This window comes from Fusarium oxysporum, chromosome I, assembly GCF_013085055.1.
Source record: "Fusarium oxysporum Fo47 chromosome I, complete sequence".
Taxonomy (NCBI): domain Eukaryota; kingdom Fungi; phylum Ascomycota; class Sordariomycetes; order Hypocreales; family Nectriaceae; genus Fusarium; species Fusarium oxysporum.
In genome coordinates, this window is record NC_072840.1 from 1,653 (window position 1) to 27,038 (window position 25,386).

Sequence of the window (25,386 nt, forward strand, 5' to 3'; positions counted from 1 at the left end):
CTCTTTAAACCTGATCTCCCTGCGCGCCGCATCATACCCTTCCTCTCCTACTACCTTGCACCACTGCCCGGCCTTCTCATGCCGCGGCTCATCTGGGACCTCCCCTACCTCTAGTCCCTTCTGATGACGTCGGACGTGACATACCGGACACTCCTCTGCAACATCGTCTAGCCATCGGAAAAGCATTCTGATCCGCATACCCTCTTCCTTGCCAAATGCCTTCCAAATCCTCCCGCCTTTTCTCGTGTCATAACCCTCACCCTCACCCTCACCCTCACCCTCACCCTCACTCTCTGCCTCACTCTCTCCTTCAATCACCTCCTCGGCCCTGCCCGCACCCTCATCACTGTTATTATCCTGCTGAAGCAGCTCACATCGATCACAAAGTGCAGCCCCATCCACATCCTTACACGTTTCGCCGGCTGCTCCGTCCATAAACGCCGAAACCACAGCCCTTCGACATCCCGGCGTCGATATGAATGCCTCCATCTGTGCCTGATTGATATCATCTACAAAGCTTCGATGCTGATCCTCTCGTTGCCGCCGTCCGTCGTGTACGATGATTGACCGGACCACCTCGCCTGCCCGCCGCCCTCCTCGCCCAGTCTGCTGCACAAAATCAACGAGCCCATACGGCTTCTCCATATGAACCACGGCCACAATCCCCTCGATATCAATACCTGTCCCTAACCCTGTTGTTGCTGCAATCCAACGGCTTGTGTGTCTGCCCTCTATCCATGCCGTTCGTGCCTCGTGACGGTCCTTTTCGCTCATGCCGCTGTGATGAAACCCGCAGCCGATCTCTTCAGCTATCGCTTCACACTGACTCTTTGACCGGCAGTATATGACCCCCTTCTGACAACCCGTCATATCTCTGTCTAGCTGTTTGATCACCTCGACCGTGCGATCCTCAACAGCATCACGCCCGGGCTTGACCTGCTGAACTTCATAGCGGCAGTTCGGCTTGACCGTCCGATCCCGCACCATGACCGCTGACTTCGCTAGCATCTCACCACGGAACCAGTCCTCCAGCACGACGGGTAGCGTTGCTGTGAGCAGTACTAACGGGCAGCCAAACCGACGTAGCCCAATTAGCTCGCCAAGCTTAGCCCGGTAGCCGATATCCATGATCACAGTATGACATTCATCCACGAATATCCGCTGCAGCAGCCCTGTACACGACAGCCCGTCAACGTACCCGGAAAACTCGGCGCTTGACACGATATCGGCACTGACAACGATCAAGCGTGCCGCCCGCGGCATGCCCTCTCGTCCCGAATTCATCGATGACCTATATCGGATGCAGTCGACCCCCATATCTGTTGCTCTTGCCACCAAGTCATCCATCAGTGCAACAAACGGCACGACCACGATGCTCGTGCCTGTATCCTGCATCACGGCCGGCAGCATGAATAATATGCTCTTGCCGGCCCCGGTCGGTAGCACATTGATCGCCGTCTGATCTGCTTTGAGTGCCATGATCGATCGCATGCACTCAGCCTGCTTGTCGGATCGCCAAGTCGTCTTCGGTCCAAGCAGCCTTCGCAGCCCATCCGCCATCTCGTCCTCTAGCTTCTTCCTCTTCTGAGCCGCCTCTCCCTCCTTATTCGTCTTTCTCCGCTTGCGGCTAGTTGCTCGGTTTGAACTATCAGCCTTTTGCTGCTGCTGCTGCCCCGTCACTTGACTATCCCGCTTACGCTTCACCGCCGTCTTCTCTTTATCCCCCTCTCCCTCTGCACCGCTTCCCTCCAAATACTGATGCCACAGCCTGCTGATCTCCTTGAATGTCGCGATCATCTCCGGTTGCAGCTTACCCGGGAAGCCGATATGTACGGCATAGTGCTGCCTCGCAATCCGTGTTCCGTGCGTCGACTGCAAATCCCACACGATATTCCAGCTTCCTCCACAGTCAACCGGCTCACCTGTGATCGGATCGATCTCGACGTTATCATCCTCATCTTCATCATCCATCTTACCTTCTAGCTGCTTCATCACAAGCCCTCGAATCTTCCGTCCCATCTCGATCGCGATCGCTCGATATCGTCCCACCCCGAGTCTGACCCCCGTCCCGGCCTGCATAACGCGAGCAAGCTTCCTGCTAAGCCGGTCGGTTTCCCATACCGACGAGTTGCCATCCCTCCACATATACTCTAGCTGCTCTCCACGCGGCTCGGTAAGCTGACATTCCCGCCGTAGCACCCTCTCAGTCGGAATTAGCCATGCGATATATGCCACAATCATCCGCCCGATCCGGTCGGGGACGAACCGTGCGACCTTCCGGCCGTTGTCACGGATTGCCTTCATCTTATCTCGATCGGTCACGATCATGACCTGACCATCTAATATGAATATATTCCGGATCAGCTGCCACGAATCGCAGTGCCGCAGTGTTGTGACTTCCGGTCCCCTTCCCGGAAGCCCACCCCACGTATGTACGAGCACGAGCAGCGTCTCTCGCAGCAGCCGCAAGTCTCGAAGCCACCTCTTAACACGCTGTCGCTTCCATCGAACCCTTGCAGCATCCCATATCGATGCTTCCATCAGCCGCATCACCTTTGCCGGCCCGGGCTCGAGCCAGTTGTTCTTCGGGTTGCTTGCGAATGACTGACCTGCCCCGAGCCGTACCATATTATCGATGATCCGCCCCATATCGATCTTCTTACTGACCGACTGCCACACCCCCCCGAACAGCTTATCCAGTAGCTTCTCTGCCTCGGTCACCTCATCGCGCAGTGTGCGGGTGAAATCCTCGACGCTGATATGCTCGCCCATGTGAAATAAGCCCTCTCCGTCCTCGGACCATCGTATCGACGGCTGCCCCCCCATCTTCTGCCGATACCCTTTCCCGTATGCCATCCATCCGATGATCGTGCTCATGACAGTGTGAGTGCCCATACACATCCACGATGTATGCTGCTCTTGAAATGCAAGTACGGCCTCGACCCCGACCTCGTCCCGATCTAGCGGCTGATTCTCAAATGCAGCCTCCAAAAAGAACAGCCGGGCCCACCATACTATAGCAGCTAGCAGACCAGTATATAAATGCGGCTCTATATAGCCCATCGGGCGTGGTTTGATACCAAGTGCCGCACAGAAGCACAGTAGCGAATTCGTATATGTGTTTCCGCCAACGTGAGTTTTGATCGAAGCCACGATAAACCGGAAGACGGCTCGGTCTAGTGCATCCTGCAGCGGGCTAGTCATACCTTCATCCCCTTGCTCGCCTTCGTCACTATCATCATCGTCTTGATATTCGTCTCCGTCTCCGTCTCCGTCTCCGTCTCCGTCTCCGTCTCCGTCTCCGTCTCCGTCTCCGTCTCCGTCTCCGTCCCCGTCTTCGTCTTCGTCTTTATCTTTAGCTTGTCTCTCTCTGCCGCTGAAGAATCCGCTGTCATGACTGCTTGGAACCCTATCACTCTCGAGCTCTTCAGCGACATCATGCAATAAGCTCCACTGCTCATCCGTAAAGCGAACGGCCCAGCATTTAAACGCTTCCTTCCGCCCGATACGGTATGCCTTCCAGCAGAAGCTTAAGTAACGGTGACCGACAGACTTATACTGGCTCATCGATTCTTCCTTGCCTTTACGGCCAAACGGCACGCCGCTTGGGGTCATTGATGTGATGCTGCCGAGCCACTGCAACGTCTCGGTCGGCACGCTATCGAGCCGCCAGCAGCAACGGTCCACCTCACGATCAAAGCTCTGTCCGAGCCGGCTGAGCAATAGTCGCTCACGAGCTGCTTCCTCATCTTCCTGATTCTGAGCCCACCTGCCTGTTGCTGCCCTCGCCCGTAGCCACTGGGCTGCATCGTGAATACTGATCAAGTCCCGGGAGCCAAAGTGTCGTACCCAGCCTAGCCTCTTGACCCACGGCGAATCACGGTCGATATCTTCCTCCAAGTCACCCTTCCGTAGTCGTACGGCGTCTTCTTCCTTTAGTCGAGCCAGACTTGCAGCAATGACCTTGTCTATAGCACTCTGATTTCCAGCATCAGCTTTGTTAGCCACTTCTAACGGGCCATTCCTATCGCTATCATCTCGAACGATCCAGTAGCGCGCATGCCTTCCTCCCATCCACGTCTGTAGCCGCACCTTAGTCCACGGTTCCTCTGCTGTATTATGCCCTGCCTCTCTCCAATGACGGACAATATTATCGTATGCAATAGTAAGATATCGGCATATACAACAGCTATACCCACCTGAAATAACGAGCTCTTCGATTGCTGGGCCGTTATCTTCTGGTACTGCAATACGCTTCGGGTCAGCTAGTTTTAGTTCACCATAGTAGTCTATGATATCCTTGAGCACTTGTCCCTTGAGCTGATGCTGCCGTCGAAAATGTGACTCAATGCTGCTGCCGGGCCGAACGGCTGCTTGACATAGCCGGCAGATGAGTATTTGATAATCCTGATTGAGCTGTACGATGTCCTCCATTGTTGTTTGATATCGCCTCTTTAATCTTGATTATAGAAAGTAAAGAGAAAGTAAAGAGAGAAGCAGTCTTGTTGTTTTTCTCTATCAATTATAGTCCCCTTTCCTCTGCATTATGCTAACCCCAAGCTCGTACTAGCTAACCCCAAGTGTGGGGTTGGGGTTATTTTAAGCCAATCAGCAACTCGGCCCAAGCCCAACCGATTCAAGTCCAAAATCTAAGCGAGATAACACAATTTATTAGACGATTACTGTTCAATCGTCTCTTAATAGTACCTAGGCTCCTTTATAGGACCTATAGTGCCTAAAAGAGCCTTCCTAGAAGGGAAGATAAGGACCTTAAAAGAGGCCCTAACTGCCCTTTAAGACCTACTAAAGCAGCATGCCCTCCTCCTTCTTAGGGGAAGTATACAGCTCCTTCTAAGGCATTTATAGAGGCAACTAGACCCTATAGGTCTTGAAGACCTGTGGGAAGAAGCTGATAGCCTTATTAGTCAGGCTATTATAGCCTTATTGGCTAGAAGCCCTAGTGACTGCCCTAAGGAGCCTAGCCCGGACCTTATAGCCCTTCTAGTCAGGGAGGGAGGCCTAGGAATTCCCCTACATAAGGAGCTAGCTGCACAGCTGCATTAGGCAGCCATGGAAGCCTCTGAACCTACCCTGGAAAAAATCAGAAAAAAGCCCCCTATAAATACAGGTCCTAGGCTAGGAAAAACAGCCCAGGAAGTACTAAAAGAGGCTAATCAGGCTAGGTTACAGAGCTTCCTTTAGGACCTACCTACTAGCTATAAGCAAGCTAGGCTTGAAAATACTAGCTATCTAGGCCGTAAGTGGCTAGGAGTCTTGCCTACTAAGAAAGACCTATCTTTTGCAGACTCTGAGATTACTGAAGCCCTGAGAAGCAGGCTTTTCTACTCTATTAAGCCCCCTAGCTTGCCCTGTAGCTCCTGTGGCGCTATAGCAGCTTTAGGTTATGAAGATACCTGTAAAGGTGTTAGCAGAAGGTGGATTGCAAGGCATGATAAGATTGTAGGGGCCTTTTATAGAGCCCTGAGCAGCCAGCCTTCCCTAGAGGTGGAAAAAGAACCCCTAGTTAATAAGGAGACTAGCCTACGGGCTGACCTAGCTGTTACCTTAGGAACAAGCCGGTACTTCTATGATATCCAAATTGTTGCTATTTCTAAGGATTCAGCAAGGGAGGACCCTTATAGCACCCTTACAGAGGCTGCAGAGGAAAAACGCCGGAAATATAGGTCTTTAGGGGCCTTCTTTCAGCCTATTATTATCTCTGCAGGTGGCCTTATGGACCTAGAGACTGCCAAGACCTATAAGAAGCTCCAGCAGCTTGTAGGCCCTCTAGCAGCTGCCCAGCTTGATGCCACAATAGGCCTGACCTTGACCAGAACTAGGGCTATCTTAGCGGCTTCTATAGCCAAAGAGATCCCTGCAGGCCTAGCTAGGTCGGCCTGGAATACCTCTAGAAGGTCTTCCTAGACCTCTTATAGGCTATTTTAGCCTTATACCTCTCTTTTTACCCTCTCTTTAGCTTTCCCTAGCTATATCTCCCTTTTCTAGCTTTTCTAGCTATATCTCCCTCTTTTAGCTTTTCTAGCTATATCTCTCTTTTAGCTTATCCTAGCTATATCTCTTATTTTAGCCTATTTCCCTATATATCTCTTTTTATCTCTCTTTTTATCTCTTTTTACCCCTTTTTACCTCTCTTTTTATCCCTTATTACCTCTCTTTTTATCTCCTTTATTTCTTATTTTCTTACTTATATCCTTATTTCCTTATTACCTTCTTCTAGAAAAATCTCCTCTCCTTCTTATTAGCTATATCTTAGTTAGAGAAAAACACCAGGGCAAAGATAGCTTAGATAGTTAATACTAACCCTATCCTAACCCTAACCCTAAAAAGGCTATAAAACTTTACTGCTAATACTAAGATTTATATAAGTAGTAAAGAAAATAATTAAGGCTATAAAACTTTACTGCTAATACTAAGATTATATAGGCATAAGTAAGACCTATATAAGGAAAAGCTAAGTAACTTAAGAGGCTATCTTATAGTAAATTAGAGGATTATCTTATAATAAATCAGAGGGTTATCTTATAATAAATTAGAGGCTTATTTTATAGTAAATTAAATAGTTATCTTATAGTAAATTAAAGGCTTATTAGAGGGTTATCTTATAATAATTTAAATAGTTATCCTATAGTAAATTAAATAGTTATCTTATAATAAATTAAATAGTTATCTTATATTAAATTAGAAGGAGATATATATTTAATTTATCTTTAAAAAAGCTAAGCCTTATATATATAAATAAGTAGTAAAGAAGATAAATAAGGCCATAAAACCTTACTACTAATACTAAGATTATATATAAGCAGTAAAGAAGATAATTAAGAAGGCTATAAAACTTTATTACTAATACTAAGATTTATATAAGTAGCAAAGAAGATAATTAAGGCCATAGAACTTTACTACTAATACTAAGATTATATATAGGTATAAGTAAAACCTATATAAGGAGAGGCCTAGTAAATTAGGAGGCTATCTTATAGTAAATTAAAGGGTTATCTTATAGTAAATTAGATAGTTATTTTATAGTAAATTAGAGGCTTATCTTATACTAATTTAAAGGGTTATTTTATAATAAATTAAATAATTATCTTATATTAAATTAAAGGGTTATCTTATAATAACTTAGATAGTTATCTTATAGTAAATTAGATAGTTATCCTGCAGTAAATTAGAGGGTTATTAGAGGGTTATCTTATAATAATTTAAATAATTATCTTATAATAATTTAAAGGGTTATCTTATAATAATTTAGAGAGTTATCCTGCAGTGAATTAAAGGGTTATTTTATATTAAATTAGAAGGAGAGATTTATTTAATATATATTTAAAAGACCTAGCCTCTACCTATATAAATAAGTAGTAAAGAAAATAATTAAGGCTATAAAACCTTATAACTAATACTAAGATTATATATAAGTAGTAAAAAAGATAATTAAAAAGGCTATAAAACTTTACTACTAATACTAAGATTTATATAAGTAGTAAAAAAGATAATTAAGGCTATAAAACTTTACTACTAATACTAAGATTATATAAGTATAAGTAAGACCTATATAAGGAGAAGCTAAGTAACTTAGGAGGCTATTTTATAATAAATTAAAGGATTATCTTATAATAAATTAAAGGCTTATCTTATAGTAAATTAGAGGGTTATCTTATAGTAAATTAAATAATTATCCTATAATAAATTAAATAATTATCTTATAGTAAATTAGAGGCTTATCTTATAGTAAATTAAAGGCTTATCTTATAGTAAATTAGAGGCTTATCTTATAGTAAATTAAATAATTATTTTATAATAAATTAAAAAGAGAGATTTATTTAATATATATTTAAAAAACTTAGCCTTTACCTATATAGATAAGTAATAAAAAAGATAATTAAGGCTATAAAACCTTACTGCTAATACTAAGATTATATATAAATATAAGTAAGACTTATATAAAGAGAGGCTTAATAAATTAAAGGGTTATCTTATATTAAATCAGAGGGTTAATCTTATAGTAAATTAGAAGGTTATCTTATCTCTAACCCTAAGCTCTTCTTATACCTTTAGGCAGGAATTATCTTATTTACTATAAGTTAGTTAATCTTATAAGTAAAGATAATAATAAGACTTAGGGTTATCTTCTTAGCTTATTTCTTTTATTATTTTAATATAATATAAATAACTCCTTAGTCTTATCTTATATAGTCTTAGTATTAGCAGTAAAGTCCTAAGCTTAGGGTAAAGCCTTAGGGTAGAGCCCAGGGGGTTAGCTAGGCTAGGCTTTTGCCGGTGGTCCTGCATAAACCGTGGTTCTGCATAACTGGTCTGTGCGCCCGGCTCGCCAGGCCAATCAGCCGGCGCAGGAGCCGACCCTGCGCCCTACCGGCCGCTGTGGTTCAGCGTGAACCCGCCTAGGACTGGCGGCCAGGTTATCCTATCTCTAACCCTAAGCTCCTGCGCCTATAGGTAGGCCCCAGAGGGCGGCATTATAGGATCCCGCCGTCTATGGTAAAAGCTTATCTAGACTGTCGATGAGATCCTGTTGATAGACTAGATCCTCGTTGCGGGGATATGGAAGGACGCGAACGACTTCGGCGCGAGCCGCTGAGTGGGGCACGCCATAGTAAACATTCCCTTGAATGTCTCCCTGGTGGATGACAGTATGGTCGCGGAACTGGTTGTGGCTGAGCTCGCGTTGTTCATGCTGCGAATATGCTGGCATCCTGGTATCGATTTAATTTTAATCGGACCACGGATCCTTTACAGGGGGGATTCTAGCATTGGTTGCAATGGTGTGAAGCGCAGGAAGCTGAAAGACTAACATTCTCGACTTCAGCCGCTGACGTGATTTTACGTCAACGCGTTATCTGCGATTTTGTTCACCTTTGCTTCAAACCGGATGACCGTATCTCGTCTAAGGTGTTGGGGTCTTCAGCTTGGACTAATAAAAAAATAATTTCGATACTTTTTGCCGCACCGTTGGTTTCCCCCAAATGTTCAACACACCGTTGCCCTGAGTCAAGGTCTGAACATTTCCATCCTGCTGATGAGCTTATGGTCACGTGTTCTAAGCAGCCGTGAAGGAAATGTATCCTTTGTTCTTTGTTGGCAATGGCCTACCCACCTACTGGTTGCCCCTTAGTAAGCGAAGAATTTATAAAGAGGTAATCCAACCGGCAGTTGCGACTACCCGGAGTCGCGGTCGTGGGGCTACGGGCCGACAGCTCATTGCTAGAGACCAGCTGCTTGCTGATCAGGAAGTCGACGGGCTCTCGTCCCGTGTGGAAAGAAGTCTACGAGCTTCTGCACTGCACCGGTGTTCCTTGCTCGCAGCTCTGTTGCTGGCGTGATCCGGAGAGCAAGAAGCACTACAAGCTCGATACTAACATCATGAACATGCTTGTTGACTCCACTTTAACCAGCCACACGCCCTACTTCAGCCACACTCAGCTCATCTTCGATAATCACTGCATGAAGGGTATGGCGTACCTACTCGACGAAGCCATACTTCGACCGGAATATACAGTCAACAACGGACCTCAGGGAACTGTCAAATCAGACGCTTCACGTAGGTCCAAATGTCATGTTTCCTCACACATCACCCTGATTGATGCAAGCTTTATCTCCCAATGAGTTACCCTCAATGCTGCGCCAGGTTGAATGACTTTGACCTGTCTGCATACTTGGTTCGTCAAACTTCCTAGGTGATTTTACAGCGATACTACTATTTTAACATTGGAGATTTACCTGTATTATCTTAAGTTCGAGGGCACCGCTGTGGAATCCCTTTCTCTATCAGCATTTACTGCGGCACCTTATGTAATCACTGCTTTGCGGAGACAGAGGTCTTCTCATGAAGAAAGTTATGGTTGTGAATGGTTTAGGGCGATCGATGCTGACACAGTAGTTCCGGATGGAAATGACTGGTGGTAACAGGTTCAGTAGCCATGCTCGAACGTAGACTTCAATAATTTCACTTCCAGAAGGAATCGTTGAAGCCCCTCGCCGCCTCCCCTCCCATGTCACCAGTGATGATTCGGACGTCGTGGCCGAACTGGTTGTTAGCAATTGTCGTCTTGCGACCTGCCATTTTCTGCCAAGCTTCTACCCCAATATTGCCCGTCATTATTCGGGCCTGACCAAGCGTCACATTGCCATGAATATTTGTTTCCCTTACCTCGTTGGAGTTGCTTATGCTCGTCGTATTATCGGAGGCGGATATTCCCATCGCTAGTATGTCAGCAATATCAACTGGTATGAATCCATCCGCTATGAAGTCTCGTCAGTAGGTCTGTTTTGTGCGATTACTAATATACCTGTCTGACCTGTCCGCTGCAGCGCTCGGTTCTTCATAATATCCATAAGAGCCAAGTTGATCCCGAGCACTTTGTTAACCCTAGTGTTTGTCTGCTCGAGAACGCCGAATGCAACTCGAAAGCCGTCTTGGAGGTTTCCCAGTAAGCCGACTTGAGCCACCGAGATCCGCAACCTGAGCTTATTACGAGCCCGGTCGAGCTGGTCCAGGATGCCTTGTAACTTTTTGTCGTCCTTGTCGCCCGATTTCAGCGCGTGGAAGAACTGTGATATGGCCTTCTCTTGTTGCCTGGCAGTAAGGTTGTCCAGGAATGATCTAAGCTCAGTGGCAACGTCGGTGATGGCCTTCACTTGCAGTTCGACTCTGGCCGTTTGCAACCTATCTACCTCGCGAACGAGGCTAAGTGACTCGTCGATAACGTCTAGGTGTTTAGACACGTTATCCAGCGTCTCGGATGTGCCTCGGACCCTGCCCCGCGCGCTTCGGATCTCCTGGATGACAGTAAATGCCGCACCGATAATGCCGATGATGCTAGCCGCTGCTCCTATTGCCTCTGTCTGCGCGATAAAATCAGCAAAAGAAGCCTATACGAGAACTGGGCCAAGAGGTGAGTACCATTGTTGAAGCCTGTTGGTGGTAAGTGGAAGTACGATTATGGTTGTCTGATGGCAAATGCGCACTGTCTCTGACCAATCAGTGAGGCTGTGTCTCGTGATGTTCTTAACTTTCTTGCGACCCCTCTCTGGACGTAAGACTGTACAAATTTGGCGACTTTCGAAAGATTGGCGCGCTAATAATTAGCAACAAAATGGATCAGCCAGCTTTGCATCGACGCGGCGTCACTCGCAGCCGATTTGGCGATAATGCTAGAATTAACTTGGGTGATATCCATTACCACTTGCCCCACCCAGCGGCCCGCGCCGAAGTCATCCGCGTCATCCCATATCCCCGCAATGAGGACCTGGTCCATCGTCGAGATCTCATCGACAGACTACATAAGCTTTTGCCACCGACGGCGGGATCCTGTTGTGCCGCGCTTTGGGGCCTAGGAGGATCAGGGTAGGTGTCCATTTTTGGCATGGTATGATTATCGCGAAAGGGCTAACATAGGAATGAATCAAGCAAGACACAGATCGCGCTAGACTACGCATATCGACGATGTGACGCCGACGATGACTGCTGCGTATTTTGGGTGCACGCCGACAGCGAAGCGACATTTCTGGCCGATTATAAGACGATTGGCAAGAAGCTCGGGGTCGATGAGCGGCTTGACGGGAGAGATCTGCTAGATGCGGTATGCAACGAGATCGAAGCTCGACCCAAATGGTTGATGATCCTCGATAACGCCGATAACCTGAGGTTGTTTGGAGTGGGTCAAACGAAAGGGGAAGGGATGGACGAGAACCTACATAAATACGTGCCTTGCATGTCACAAGGGACGGTGCTGTGGACGAGTCGAGACGCCCATATTGTAGGCACGCTTGTTGGAGCGCGTCGTGGTATCGAGGTGCGGTCGATGGCCGTAGGTGAGGCAACAACACTTCTCGCAAGGGTCCGAGATGAGCCTTTAACTGCGGAAGAGGCAGTGGAGGAGGCAGGAGTGAATGCTCTTCTGCAAGAGCTGCAATGCCTCCCACTGGCGATCTCACAAGCCGGCGCATACATGCGGCGGATGTCGATGACAGCCGAGCAGTACCTGGATCTCCTCGGACAAGGCAAGACTCGATGGGAGGTGCTAAAGGTGAGCAATTCTGACCGACATCGACGACCGGAGGTATCGAATAGTGTGCTTGAGACATGGAGGATCTCGACAGAGCGGATTCGAACAGAGAGCCAGATATCGTACCAGATACTCCATGTGGTTGCATATGTGGATAGTCAAGATATACCGCAAGAGTTGATGGTGGCGGCTGGTCGATATGATGCCGGCTCTGTCGGTTCTGTTGGCTCTCAAGACTCAACCAGACAAGTCTCGGAGCTTGAGGTCCTGGAAGCCATCACACGACTAAGAGAGTTTTCTTTTCTCGGCTTGCGTCAGACAGATGATGGTGGCCGAAGGTACGAGATGCATAAGCTCATGCAAGAGGCTATACGATATGGGCTGAGGGTGAGAGGCTCTGTAGTGCCAACCATTGGCAATGCATTAAAGCTAGATAAGGGGCCAAAAGAGGACGAGGGATACTACTATAGCAAGGCGCTGCAGGTAGTGGACGACCTCTTCCCGTCATCAGAACCTGCTACATGGGTACAATGCAAGGAGTACCTGACACATGCTATTCGAGTAGGTGAGTGGGCGGAGGTAGGCGGGGCAGGGGCCAAGACGGCAACTCTGCTTCAAAGAGTATCGCGCTTTCTGCACGATCGAGGGCGATGGAGAGAGAAGGAGCCGGTAGACAGCCGGACATGGGGTCTCCGACAAGCGGTGTTCGGAGAGAAGCATCCGGATACGATTAACAGCATGGCGTCTCTTGCAGCGACGTACCATGAGCAGGGCCGATATGGCAAGGCCGAGCCAATAAAAGCAAAAGCATTACAGTTCCGATGGGAAGTTCTTGGAAAGAAGCATCCGGATACCATGCAGAGTATGGCGGATCTTGCAGATACATACTATTCACAAGGTCGATACGATGAGGCTGAGAGGTTGACAAATGAAGCACTAGAACTCCGACGAGAGGTGCTTGGGGAGAAACATCCAGATACGATCAGCAGCATGGCAGACCTCGCGGCGACGTGCCATGCGCAGGGCCGATATGCCGAGGCCCAGATATTTATGGGTGAAACACTGGCCCTCCGGCGAGAGGTGCTTGGAGAGAAGCATCCTAATACGATCAGCAGCATGGCGGAACTCGCGGCAGCGTACCATACCCAGGGCCGATATGCCGAGGCCGAGATATTTATGGATGAAGCACTAGCCCTCCGGCGAGAGGTGCTTGGGGAGAAACATCCTGATGCGATCTGGAGTATGGCGGAACTCGCGGCAGCGTACCATACCCAGGGCCGATATGATGAGGCTGAAAGACTGAGGGACGAGGCACTGGAACTCCGACGAGAGGTGCTTGGGGGGGAGCATCCAGATACGATCTGGAGTATGGCGGACCTCGCGACGACATACCATGCCCAGCACCGTTATGATGAAGCCGAAGGCATCTACCAAGAAGTATTAGATCTCCGACGAGAGGTGCTTGGGGGAAGGCATCCAGACACGATTTGGACCATGGCAGACCTCTCGATGACATACCATGAGCAGGGCCGATATGACGAAGCTGAGAAGCTGAAAGACAAAGCACTAGAACTCCGACGACAGGTGCTTGGGGAGAAGCATCCAGATACGATCAGCAGCATGGCGTCACTCGCCACGACGTACCATAACCAGGGCCGGTATAACACAGCCTTAGAGCTTCATCAAACCGCCCTAGATCTTCGTCGCAACACACTGGGAGCAACTCATCCGGATACAATGCAGAGCGTGGCATACCTCGCCTCGACACAGGATGCGATACAACAACCACCGTCTCTTGCGGAGTCGGTCCAGCCTTTAGCAGTTAAGCCAGTCAAGAATTGAAGGGAGAGTAGAAGCCGCGGCGCAGGTCGTTATGGGAGGTTACATAAGAAGGCCCATGGCCTCTGTGAACCGAGGTCCACGAGAAGTAGGGGCCTTGATCAGTTTCTGCTTCTATCTAATGCTATTTGTTACAGCCTATGTTACGAACTACTGATACAGTATGGCGCCACGTAGTCCAGGACGAGTAATTAGTTCGCTTGTTAGATGCAATTCATTAATGTACTGTAGTATTATAGGAAACGTGTTGATGAGTGTGATTGGATACAAACTATGGCTAAGACCAGATACTGTATAAAGACAATTGAGACTGGGCCTCTAAATAGTAAGCGGCCAGAAGTCGATTGCACGACAAGCTATTCATTGCCCGAATGCTAAGGCATCTAGATGGTGATAGTGATTGTAGAGGGCAGGGGTCCAAGTAGCGCTAGCGGTACACTGTGCATGCGCCACGACTAGTGCCCTTTTGGGCATTTTTGATAAAAGTACAATGATGGACCACTGACGCCGTGACGCTGGACCCGTATCGCACTGTAGTTTCAAGTGCAAAGTCAGCTATTTATCACTCACTTAATGACAGTATTAAGAAGAGAAACCCGGATGTGTGATCAGCGTAATGTGTGCAGAGAAAAATTGTTTGTGTTGATGCTTAACTGCAGTGGAGTCTGTGGAGGCGCCCTGTAGGACTAAAGCGGAGATTCCTGGCGAAATGGGATTATTGCTATAAAGGGGCGCACGTATCACTTTGGTAACTAGCTGCATAATATATGCATACTTGCTATAAAAGCCCAAAACGTGGTCTTAATTGCTTCCAAACCGCGTTAACTCCTTACAAATCGCTGCAGATAGCCTAAAACATAGATTCAATTACTTATAATAGCCTTATATACGGCAAAGTGTGATAGTAATTGCTTGCAGCGAGCTTCATATAGGCCAACATGCGTGCAAAGGCCTCTTACTGTTTTTAGCCTTAGGTAACGTAAAGACATTATGGCATTCTCACCGCTATGTAACACGCTTTAGGTACTTAGCAAAGCTTATGTTTAATATAATACTTTAATTATACTACTTTAAACTTCCTTTATCATCTTATCCCTTTATACTCTCTCTATAATATCCTAGTGTTATTTTATACCACTCTTTATATGCTTTAAAATTATTATAATCTTAAAGTCTAATTGTTTATCTTATTTTAATTACCAGAGGAGGTCATTATCTTCCACTATCTATCTATGGCGCTAGACCTTTTTGCATTAGAATATCTAGTAGTAAGATTCTTTAACGATATCTTAATTGCTATTATACTTAGAATCAGAACCATTGCTTATATTATTATCACTGCTAGGAGCATTAATACTAGGATCTGCCATATAGATAGTATTAGATATAGATAAACTATTATTAGCCTGAGGCTGACTTCTATTCCGCGACTTCAAAAGCAAATATAAGATATTAGGCAGCCTTTTGCGCTTAAGATATAATATAAAACTATCACTATGCGGTTAGCATAAAGTAGGGTCCTATTTAAATTATAGCTGAAATGTTATCTTGCTGCCCTCGGTGATCCGTTTAAGTACAGCGCCGCCAAGGGGCCATTCCTTAAACTAAGCAAACACTTCCGCCACAGGTGGGGTTAGCTCCCGTGATAGCATAGGACTGCGAATATTATATCCAGATATTTAAGTCCTAGTTTATAATAGCTATGCTTGCGCTGTTGGTCCTCTTAGGTTAGAACTTTAAGAACTTATACCAGCATAGGAAGAGGGCTTAGAGACCTTAAGGCGCTTACAACCTAGGTGGACATCATCTAAGTCATTATCTTCTAACTCAGGATTCTTAACATCAGGAAGAGAAGAGTAATTCTATTTATAGTATTAAGATCCTAGCCTGTAATTCCAGTCCTTATTTCTAATAGCTTTACTACCTATACTACCATTCTTATATATAGTATTATACATCTAGGAGGATTTATATTAGAAGCGCCTTAGTAATAGCAACGTGGATAACATAAGGGCATCTGAACCAGACCTAGCCTCTATATACTTAGACTCAACATCGGTGGACTTGCTTCTTATATTATCCAGGTCTTATGCTTAATACAGTTTATTAAAGGATATTTCGCGAGATAGGATATAGACTTTAGGAAGCATATCTTTAAATAAGGTACTAGCAGGTATTTCGTATTCCTATAATAAGGCCTATACAACCTCAATGGGCCTAATAGTCTGCAGAGACTATACCCTAGTTAAAGGGCGATCCTAATGATGGTAGAAGCTATTGCAGATATTATAGGCAAACATAGTATTAAATATAATCTTCTCCTATTAAATAGCTGGTTTAGGTAGGAGCTATTTAGTAATAATTATAATTAGGTATAACTAGCTTTTAGGGCTAGTAGGGGGGGTTTTAAAATAAATATCTTAACCCTCTATAGGCATGATCTCGGCCAGTAGGTAATCTATCTTATAAGATTGCTAGCTTAATCCGGCATTAATAAGGAAAGATTCAGCCGTCTTATTTAGCCAAGCTAAGGCTATATCTCCTTAAGTCAGGAATACTACTAATGCAGCTTTTGCGCTAATAATAGCATCTAACTTAATTTCATCGTATATAAATACACTTAGATCTAGATATCTATTATTAGAGCCTTTTATCCAAATAGAGCATTATAGTCTTAATGACTTACCTAAAAAGTCTATAGTGCTATTATATCCATAAGATTGCAAACCATTGAGCTCTTAACTTGCATTATCTTTATCTTTGGTATCAGAGTTAATATCAGAAGGAATACAAATTGCCGTATCCCTAGACTCACCAAGAGCTAAAAGGCATAGTTAGGAGGGAGAGAGGAGAAAGCTCTAAAATGCCTTCTGCCCCTCAGGGTTAATAATAAAAGAGGCCATACTTAAGTTATAGTATATAAAGAAGAAAATAGTAAGAGGTATTAATATTTATAATATAACTATAATAAAGATAGTTATAGTAAGGCATTATTTAACTTATATGCTTAAAGCTAAACTATGCAGCCAAATAAGTCCTAGCCCCTTTAAAGAACCAAGCCCTATACTATCCTAGTATTTCTTCTCGTTCTTTAAGATCACAGTGGTTAAAGTTAAGGCAGAAGACATATAGCCGCCTCTCTTATGCTAATCACTTTACTGCTAGGGCATATATCTTATATATCACCAGGGGTCCGCGCCGCTTACTAGCAAGGCAGAGTTCACCAGATAAGGCAGATTATAATAGGTATTAGCTATTTATATACAACACATCATTTCCAGTTAGTAAGATAGTATAGAGTAGAAAGTTTCTAAGAGCACTAGCTCTTCTATCTAACCTTAATAAAGCTTAACCCTGCATCTATATATATTAATTATTAGTCTAGAACCTTTTAAGCCATTTAGAGGGCTCTAGACGCCGTTATAAGCATCTTATAATCCTGTAATAGCAAGACTAACATAGGTCGCATATATATAACACTAACAGCTCGCCGTAGAATGCACATCCCTATCCTCCCTTTTGCCCAATCATTCCTTTCGGCATTATAGCTTACCCTATTTCTAAAGTTTTTAAGCTATTGCAATCCACACAGAAACAAGTGAGCCGAAGACTAACAGGAAGGAATTAAGGAACATCTGCCCAAGCGGCGGGTAGTCTTGGTAACCTCTGAACAGGGAATTAGTGACTTAGGTCCCATCGAGCAACCCATAATCAAACACTTCACCAGCGCTACCAGCTGAGAGAACCAATCAAGGAGCAAGTTTATATCAGAGGCCTCTGGTATAACCCATACCACCCGTACCAGGCTTAGGAGGCGAGTCCAAGATAGCACCACCCTCTATTATGCAGTAGGGGGCATTAATAAGCCACTGCGGCATCTCTATTATTAGATAGGCATTAACTAGAGGCCTTATAAGGGATATTATTATTATAAAATGTTACGGTATTGCCTGAGAAGCATTACACCACTGTAAGGCGGCTTAACCTAGGGAACTATCTCTATATTATTGGCGTTAGATACTGAGAGAAGAGGATAGGAAAGAAAGCCATATAAGATACAGATTAGGGTAGTAATAACACCAGAGGATAAAGTAAAAAATAAATACTAGAACATATCTAATGCGCTCTATAATCGGGCATTAGGGTAATACAAATAATGCGAGAGAACTACATTCTAAATTATAACAATTACGTGGCAGGACAGATGAAGGGAGCTAAGCTAGAGGCAGCGATATTTTCAGAAAGGTAACACCACCAGATAAAGAAAGGCAGGGTATAGGAGGAAGCAAAGGTCAAAGATACAAGTTAGTAGAGACAGAGGCGATTCTTGTCTTATATACAGGGGGTCACGTGATATGCTGTTAGGTGCATGTGCGGCACATATGTCTTGCCTGTTTAGGCAATGCCACTAGACTAAAGGCAGCAGCAGTGTGTTCGCAATTACTCTATATATACCTTATCTTTCTTTATTAATTACCTACTATAATTATTTAATATAATTAACATTAAGACTTTATACTTAATATTAATTTAATATAATTAGTATTAATCCTCTTAGCTTAATATTAATTTTATAATAATCTTACTAAATACTAAAGGAAAACTTAAATATATATATATTTATTTAATATTAAACAGAACTTAACTTACTAACTATTAATAAAATATCTTTACTTAAATATATTTTATATATTTTATTTATTACTAAGAAATATAATATTTTATAAGCTGATTTAGTAAATACCTTACATCTCTATAAATATAAACTTAATATAGACTAGTTTACCTATTTAGAAACCTAATTCTTATCATAATATAGTTATATATTAAATAATATAACTTATACTTAATACTAATATTACTATCTATTAATTTATAAAGAAAGTAAGGTTAAGAGAATTAATAGAATTTAAAGTTATATTATAACTAATAAACAGTTAAATATAACATTCAATATAAAAATTCTAAATATAACTCTGCCCATACAATGTATTTCAGTGTCTTCCTCCTTCAGTGAGGTAATAAGAACGCTAGCTATATCTACAAGACTGAGATTAAACATATGGCTCATGATCCCACTCTTCTAATTCCTTCGTGTAACAAATCCATAACTTTTCCGGATGCTGCTGTGCCTTCAGCCACATATCCCGAAGACTTACACCCTCCCAGCGAGCAGCATAGAACCATGAGTTAACCGACCAAATGGCTACCTTAACACGCCCTTGGTATTTCTCCCCGTTGAATACAGTTTCTTCTTCCGAACTGTCCCAGTCTGCATCATATGCCCAAACCCAGTAAGGATCAAGAAGATCACCACTAGCTTCTGTACGCTGGAGATTTTCCTCGGAAGTCAATTCAATAGGAATGACGATAAAAGTATTCCATAGAATTCCAGCAGTCAAAAGATCATAATTCTCTTCTCTGTATTCTCTGAAGTATCTATTGCGTAATTAGTACATGCATTCTTTGCTAAAGGCATATTTTGACTTACTTTCGCAAGTCGTCATCTTCTGCCATACTCTCGTTGGGATAAAACGTAGGCCACTTCTCAGTTTCCAGTCCACGCAAAGTAAACCTGTTGCTATAGCCCTGGCAATGGATACTGTCCCAGGTTACTCTGTTTGGCAGAGAGAGATTGTTAATACCACTCCAGACTGAGTGCCAGTTATTTCCATGCTTCTGTTGGACTTTTCTGGACATGTAGTAGATAAAACCAAATTCTTCTTTAGCCTTGAGGATCTTTTGTATCCAGGCTGGCGGCGCCGGCGATACGCGCTTCCAGATTCGTTCCAGGGTCTTCTCGTATCCCTGCGGTGCCAAGATGATTTGCCTCGTTCGTTCGTCTTGGCAAAGTTGCAAGAAGGGTTCCATGGATTGCCTGTATTCCTGATCCACCTGTGCTTGTGCCTCATCTGAAAAACGTTCAATAGCCGGAATCATCCATTCAGCGTTCCTCCGAGCTTTCCTGAGTTCATCATCCCGCACAAGCTCTCTGGCACGGGCGGCAGGGGTTTGGAGCTGTTCTTCTCGAAGGCGTTCTTCGTAGATCTCCTGTAGTGTAGCACTACCCCCATCGACATAACATATGTCGCAATAGACTAGCTTCCAGGCATCTAAGCGTAAAGGCCGAGGACTTTCATCAAAATTTGCAATAGAATGAACTAAGGTGAAACTCGCTCTTGCGACATCGTTGGTGATACATTCGACCATTAAATGCTCGTCACGGTCGTAGGTGGTTCGGCCAAGGAGGGCATATTTCAGCGGTTCATACGCTATAATTTCGGAGGGATCAGTCAAGGCCACTTGGACGAGGTCCCGGCCTGCAATGAGTTCCTCCAACCTCTGGGCCTCCTGTTCTCTTTCGGCGATTACCTTGACCCTGGCATATTCTTCTGCGGGAAGATGTTGGAGGCGTTGACGGTGCTCGGTTGAGTTAAGATGCATTAAGCTCCTACAGAGCTCTAGATTCGGGTCCATTGTAGTTGTAAACACGGCGCTCAGCTGTGTTGTGTTGGTAAAGTTGAGGCTGTAGGTAAGTGAGTGAATTGCAAGAGATGAAGGGGATTGAATTAGTGGCATGTTTTATTTCATTTCAAGAAAAACCCCACCACGTGGATCAATGCTTACGCAAACAGGAAGCTCTGACTCATGCATGGATGGTTAAGTTCATTCGATTTTCCTCTCTCCACTTCTGCCCCCGTTCAATTAGGCCAGAAAAAAACGGCCGCATTATCTCCGAATATCTAGACTAGACTAATTACTGTGCCTGCAAGGCAGCACACATAGGTGACGACTATGTACTCCATGTACTCTATATACAAAAGACTGCAAACTAGTCTTTAAAAATTTAGGGCTGGAATTGATCAACGTTGCCAGCGTAACCATTCTGATGATTGACAACCGAGTTCCAGAATTCGATCATTGTGTTCTGGGAAATAACAGCGGCCCCATGACCATTCAGACCCACCTGAGCAACAACCACTGCCATCCTTCTTACAACCTCAGCTTCTATGTTTGACTTGAGTTCCTCAATCCGGAGCTTTAACCATTCTTTGGCGAATTCTTGAAGATTTGTCAGTAGCTGAAACATGTAGTTCCTCCACATGGTGGAGAGACCTAAAGGATTAGCGTTATATTGCATTTGGTAAAGGGCATCAAATTCGTCCAGCAATGCTATTACTTCGTTGTTGGCGCTCTTGAGCTTGGTATTTATGTCATCCTTTCTGAGATACGGAAAGATTTGTTCGACCTGGCAAGTGTATTAGAATGCCGCATGACTAGTTTTACGATCAATCGAGATGTTGACTTACTAGCATCAATTGTTCCAAAGCGTGTCTGACAGTATCGTCGTCCATGGCAGAATAGTCGTCTCTCCATTTATCCTTGCCGACGGGCTCATTGAAGTCCCAAAGCTAGTGATGGGTGCATTAGAGAAATTAAGGCACAAGCGAAGTAAAAAGAGAAAAGAACATACCAAGCCCTTCAAGTTGTTGAGCTTCTTCTCGCAATTCACCATGTGCTTGGCGTTAGAACTTGAGCCCAGCAGTTTGAAGAAAGACGTTTGTGGAGTGTCCTTATATTTGTTATTCCACGCGAGAAACCCATACTGGAAGTCGTTGACCCAAACGCCACAAGCTACATGGGATTGTGTATTTGAGTTATATGGTGGTTTCCTGTTGAGTTTAGAAGGGCTTTTTTTGCCGTACTTTGGGTGGGGGACGCCCATTGTGTATTCTATAAAATTAGAGACAGTCTGGAGCTCGATGAGATGTTCAGCTGTTTGCATCTGGTCAGCGCCTCTGGGTTAAAGATAGATCAGAGAGGGCCCTTGTTACTCACAAATCCATTCTGCGGGGAGGGGATTAGGTGGAGGGGTGCCTTCATGCCTCACCATGGCATTATAACAATCACCTCCGATGTTGTCAACCCAGTACCTTTTGTTATCGCCGGTTTTCTTTTCGAAGAAGTCTCCATTATCTCCACTAGGGTATGGCTCTGAATGCATTAACCAAGTGGTTTTCGCAGCATCGTTACACATAGGGTTGAAGGGACGCCTCTTGCCAGATCCTCTCTTGTCAAGACCCTTGTTGGCCCATTCGGATGGCCATAGCATCTCATTGAGTGGCCATATGAATTTTCCATTAGGGCCAAGAGGGCCAATAGGACGATTTGCAGGTCCAAAGAACTTTTCGATGCCATCGTCACCTGGCTTGTCGCGTGGATCTTCTAGTGACGAAGGATCGTAATAGTCGAGCGATGGGATGGAGCACGAGGTCGAATTTGGCTTTCCGAGATTTGTCTTGAGCTTTCTTTCTTCCCACTTCTCCTCTTCATCAACACTGCAGACCCAGATCCAGGCTTCTTCCAAAGTCGAGGCTGCGTTTTGGAGGAAAAGCCACGACCCCGCGAAGGTGGTGGTAACAAGATGCTTCCATTTCTTGGGCAAGTTTTTGTCCAGCAGCTCCCGATACTCCCTGGTCGCGCGAGAGTTCTTTTGAGCCTGCATAACTTGTTATACTACAAGCACCATGGTCATTCCCGCAGACATTTTATGAAGGCTGTCTCGTTTGGTCAGCTCAAACAACTGCTCATCAGGATCCAAGGCCATGGCATCCAGAGAACGCGACGAGAGCTTGCCCTTTTCGAGGTCAGAGAATTTGACATTGGGACATGTTGGATTCTCGACCCATTCTTTGATCAAGTCTTCCAAGTTGTCCCAGTCGATATCTTTGTCGTCGTAGGACGCTGTCACATCGCAACAATAGGCTGAGGTGCCCTTCCCGCACTTGTTATTCTTGGAGTTCAGGGCCACCTTGACCTTGCCGTCTGGACAGCTGCTACGACAGGTCCCTGTCGTGACTGTCTCGGTAACACCCAAGTTGTAATCGTCAGACCAGTAGCAGTTGCTGAAGTGTAGGTTATCTTCGTCTCTGGTGTTTTCGCAGAGGGGTCTCTCTCCTCTTTGGCCCTTTCGATCATAGCAGGTCTGGTCCCCACTACCATCCCAGCTTTCAACGAGGAGTGAGTCGTAGTGGACGTCCCATCCACATGGCGTGTCGCCCTCATCCCTGGCGCAGTCCGCCTCCAACTCATACCACTTGTACTGGCGGTAGACATCCAGACCTTTTGTGTTGCCTTTGCAGCACGCGGTTTGAGCATACCCGCTACTGCACGATCTCTTGGATGAGGCAACTTCAAATCCTGACGTGGAGCCACATCCAGGGATGCAGTGTCCATTGTTGTAGAATTGCCATTCGCAGGTGGGATGCGTAACTCCAGCGGGGCAACAGAATGTTCGCTCCTCGTCGTCATCACAGCCAGTATCATCGGTCATGAGGTCCGCCAACTTTTCAGAAGATTGGTTTTCAACCGCAATCCAATTTCCAGGGCAGCCCTTGCCTTTCCTTCGACAATTGGTCCATTTGCATTGATCACCACTGATATCGGTGTTGGCTTCGCTTTCGCTGGTTTCAATAAAGACGCCACCACCGAAAGACGTAGTGCTGTTGAATTTTGATATACCCTTAGACTTGTAGCCGGTAGCCACCTGCAGTTGCTTGGAGAACTTGCCGTCCGAAGTATCTTGGCTGATAGCCCAGACCATGGCACCTCCAAGACATTAACTGCGAGCAAAATCCAGCTTAAGCTTCCAGGTATCGACATCGTCATAGGTCAACCACGTACTGCCAATTTTAACAGTCTTGATGGCGGCAGTTTTGTCCAGGTCGCCCGAACCAATCTTGCCGCCAAGCTTGCGCATAATCTCAGGATTAGACATGACACCAACAGCATTGGTACAAGGCTCTGCAGGACCACCGGCATCAAAGAGACAACCAGTAGACATGCAGCCGGTACTGGAGGCAGTGAAGGTGCGTGCGTAGAATGCGAGTCCCATGTTGACTTGATCAGGGTCGATATTGTTGCGCCAGAGAAGGTCAAACGCATCCTTGATCTCAGTCAAGTTGGTATGAGAGTTGAGATGGTTGCCGAGCCATGACTTGGGAGTATCCCAAGCACCATGGAGGTCATACGTCATGACATTGAAGTGATCGACGTACTTTGAGATCTTCTCAAGATCAAAGTGCTGAAGATACCAGTATGAAGCAGGAATAGCGATACTGAGACCGCTACGACCACCGCTTTGCTTTAACGCACTCTTGATCTTGCTGAGGAACTTGGGAAGATTGTCGAAATCTTCCTCCCGTCCCTCACGATCATCAGCAGCGGGGTACTCCCAATCAATATCGACACCATCAAAGTCATAAGTGGAAATAAACGAGATGAGCGATTTGATGAAAGTCCTCGTGTTTGCATCAGATCGAGCAATGTCAGAGAAGGTTGTAATAGTCGGACCTGGGTCATTGAAGGCCCAACCGCCAATGGCGATGAATATCTTTAAATTGGGGTCGATCTTCTTCTTGCGTGCTAATTCGCGGTATAGCTGAGGGTCTTTGCTAGATGCCGGTATGATTTGGAAGGTCTTGGGGTCAATGCTGGCAAAGGCGAAATTGATATGTGTATAGACGCCGTCTGGGATGTCGGAGGGACTGTATCGATCGCAGGATCTGGTAGAAGCCCATCCTTCGATTTAGCCAACTACTCTGTGCATAGGACCCTTGGCAGAGCAAGATAGGCGATTGACAGTTTTCTTTCCGCAGAAATCCTTGGTAGTGCCACAGTAGCTATAACATTGTTAATTAAAAATGCTAAAAAACAAATAAAACAAACGGCTATATCGACTTACCCATGCTTGGAAGAGCAGACGTTGAGAGGGCACTTGGTATGGTTGGCAAACTTGGAGCTAAAGCCACCAGGATCGCACTCACCCTTCGCATCACACCCAGCAACGCAATCCTTGCCACAAACTACCAAGAATCAGCATCTCAAATTAATCAAAACATTCGAATTTTGACTTACAATCTGGACCAAGGCCACAGTGACCAAATTTGGAGCAGCATGCATTGCCCTTGCACGGATTATTCTTGTCGCATTCAGTCTTGAAATCGCAAGTACTCAAACATCCTTTACCACAATGATCTTTGGTCGTACCGCAGAAACCTGCACTACTACAACAACCAGTTGCGCAAAGTTTCGTCTTGCTGCACTCTGCTGCAAATACAGTGACAGCGAGAAATTGGGTAACAAGAAAGAGTAATAAGAAAAGCCGGGAACGGCGTTTGGTGAACGTCATGTTGACAGTAGTCTTAACCGCGTTGGCCGTATAGTAGAGAATAATAATGAGTGTAGTTAGAATGAGAAAAAAGAACTCGATCGCGACATGCAATGTCTTGAGCGACTTCTAAGAGAGCAGATCCCTTGTCCACATGCGATTCGGGTCATCGGAGCTGATTCTCCTTCGGAGCTTTCATATCCATGAGAACCCGCCAACATCGTCTAAATCCTTGTCAAATCACCGCTGTCACTTCACTTCTAGCCTAACGACTGACTCGAATTCTAACCCGAATATGCTTAGATAGTGCTATCCTAACTGTAATAAGGGCATTGA

At 45.2% G+C, this 25,386-nt stretch overlaps 4 protein-coding genes across 4 annotated transcripts; 1 reads left to right on the top strand and 3 right to left on the bottom strand.

The window, feature by feature from the left end:
- Positions 1–9,762: 9,762 nt before the first annotated feature.
- Positions 9,763–11,088, bottom strand: FOBCDRAFT_209856 (uncharacterized protein). The gene is made up of 3 exons (XM_059609290.1): positions 10,937–11,088; positions 10,332–10,878; positions 9,763–10,275 (listed from the first exon to the last, which is right to left on the bottom strand). The coding sequence occupies exons 1-3, from the start codon at positions 10,937–10,939 to the stop codon at positions 9,980–9,982; spliced, it is 846 nt and encodes a 281-aa protein (XP_059463690.1). The 5' UTR covers positions 10,940–11,088; the 3' UTR covers positions 9,763–9,979.
- FOBCDRAFT_150845 (uncharacterized protein) lies at positions 11,089–14,194 on the top strand. The gene is made up of 2 exons (XM_054702533.2): positions 11,089–11,380; positions 11,444–14,194. Exons 1-2 carry the CDS (start codon positions 11,130–11,132, stop codon positions 13,881–13,883), a joined length of 2,691 nt encoding a protein of 896 aa, XP_054558508.1. The 5' UTR covers positions 11,089–11,129; the 3' UTR covers positions 13,884–14,194.
- A 4,636-nt stretch (positions 14,195–18,830) lies between these two features.
- On the bottom strand, positions 18,831–20,434 carry FOBCDRAFT_150849 (uncharacterized protein). Its single transcript, XM_031195624.3, has 2 exons — positions 19,372–20,434; positions 18,831–19,319 (listed from the first exon to the last, which is right to left on the bottom strand). Exons 1-2 carry the CDS (start codon positions 20,355–20,357, stop codon positions 18,935–18,937), a joined length of 1,371 nt encoding a protein of 456 aa, XP_031028443.2. The 5' UTR covers positions 20,358–20,434; the 3' UTR covers positions 18,831–18,934.
- A 293-nt stretch (positions 20,435–20,727) lies between these two features.
- FOBCDRAFT_194010 (uncharacterized protein) lies at positions 20,728–25,071 on the bottom strand (the record flags this gene model as incomplete). Its single annotated transcript, XM_059608767.1, has 8 exons — positions 20,728–21,129; positions 21,191–21,292; positions 21,355–21,679; positions 21,815–22,354; positions 22,427–23,489; positions 23,565–24,427; positions 24,625–24,745; positions 24,798–25,071. 8 exons carry the CDS (start codon positions 25,069–25,071, stop codon positions 20,728–20,730), a joined length of 3,690 nt encoding a protein of 1,229 aa, XP_059463691.1.
- Positions 25,072–25,386: the final 315 nt, after the last annotated feature.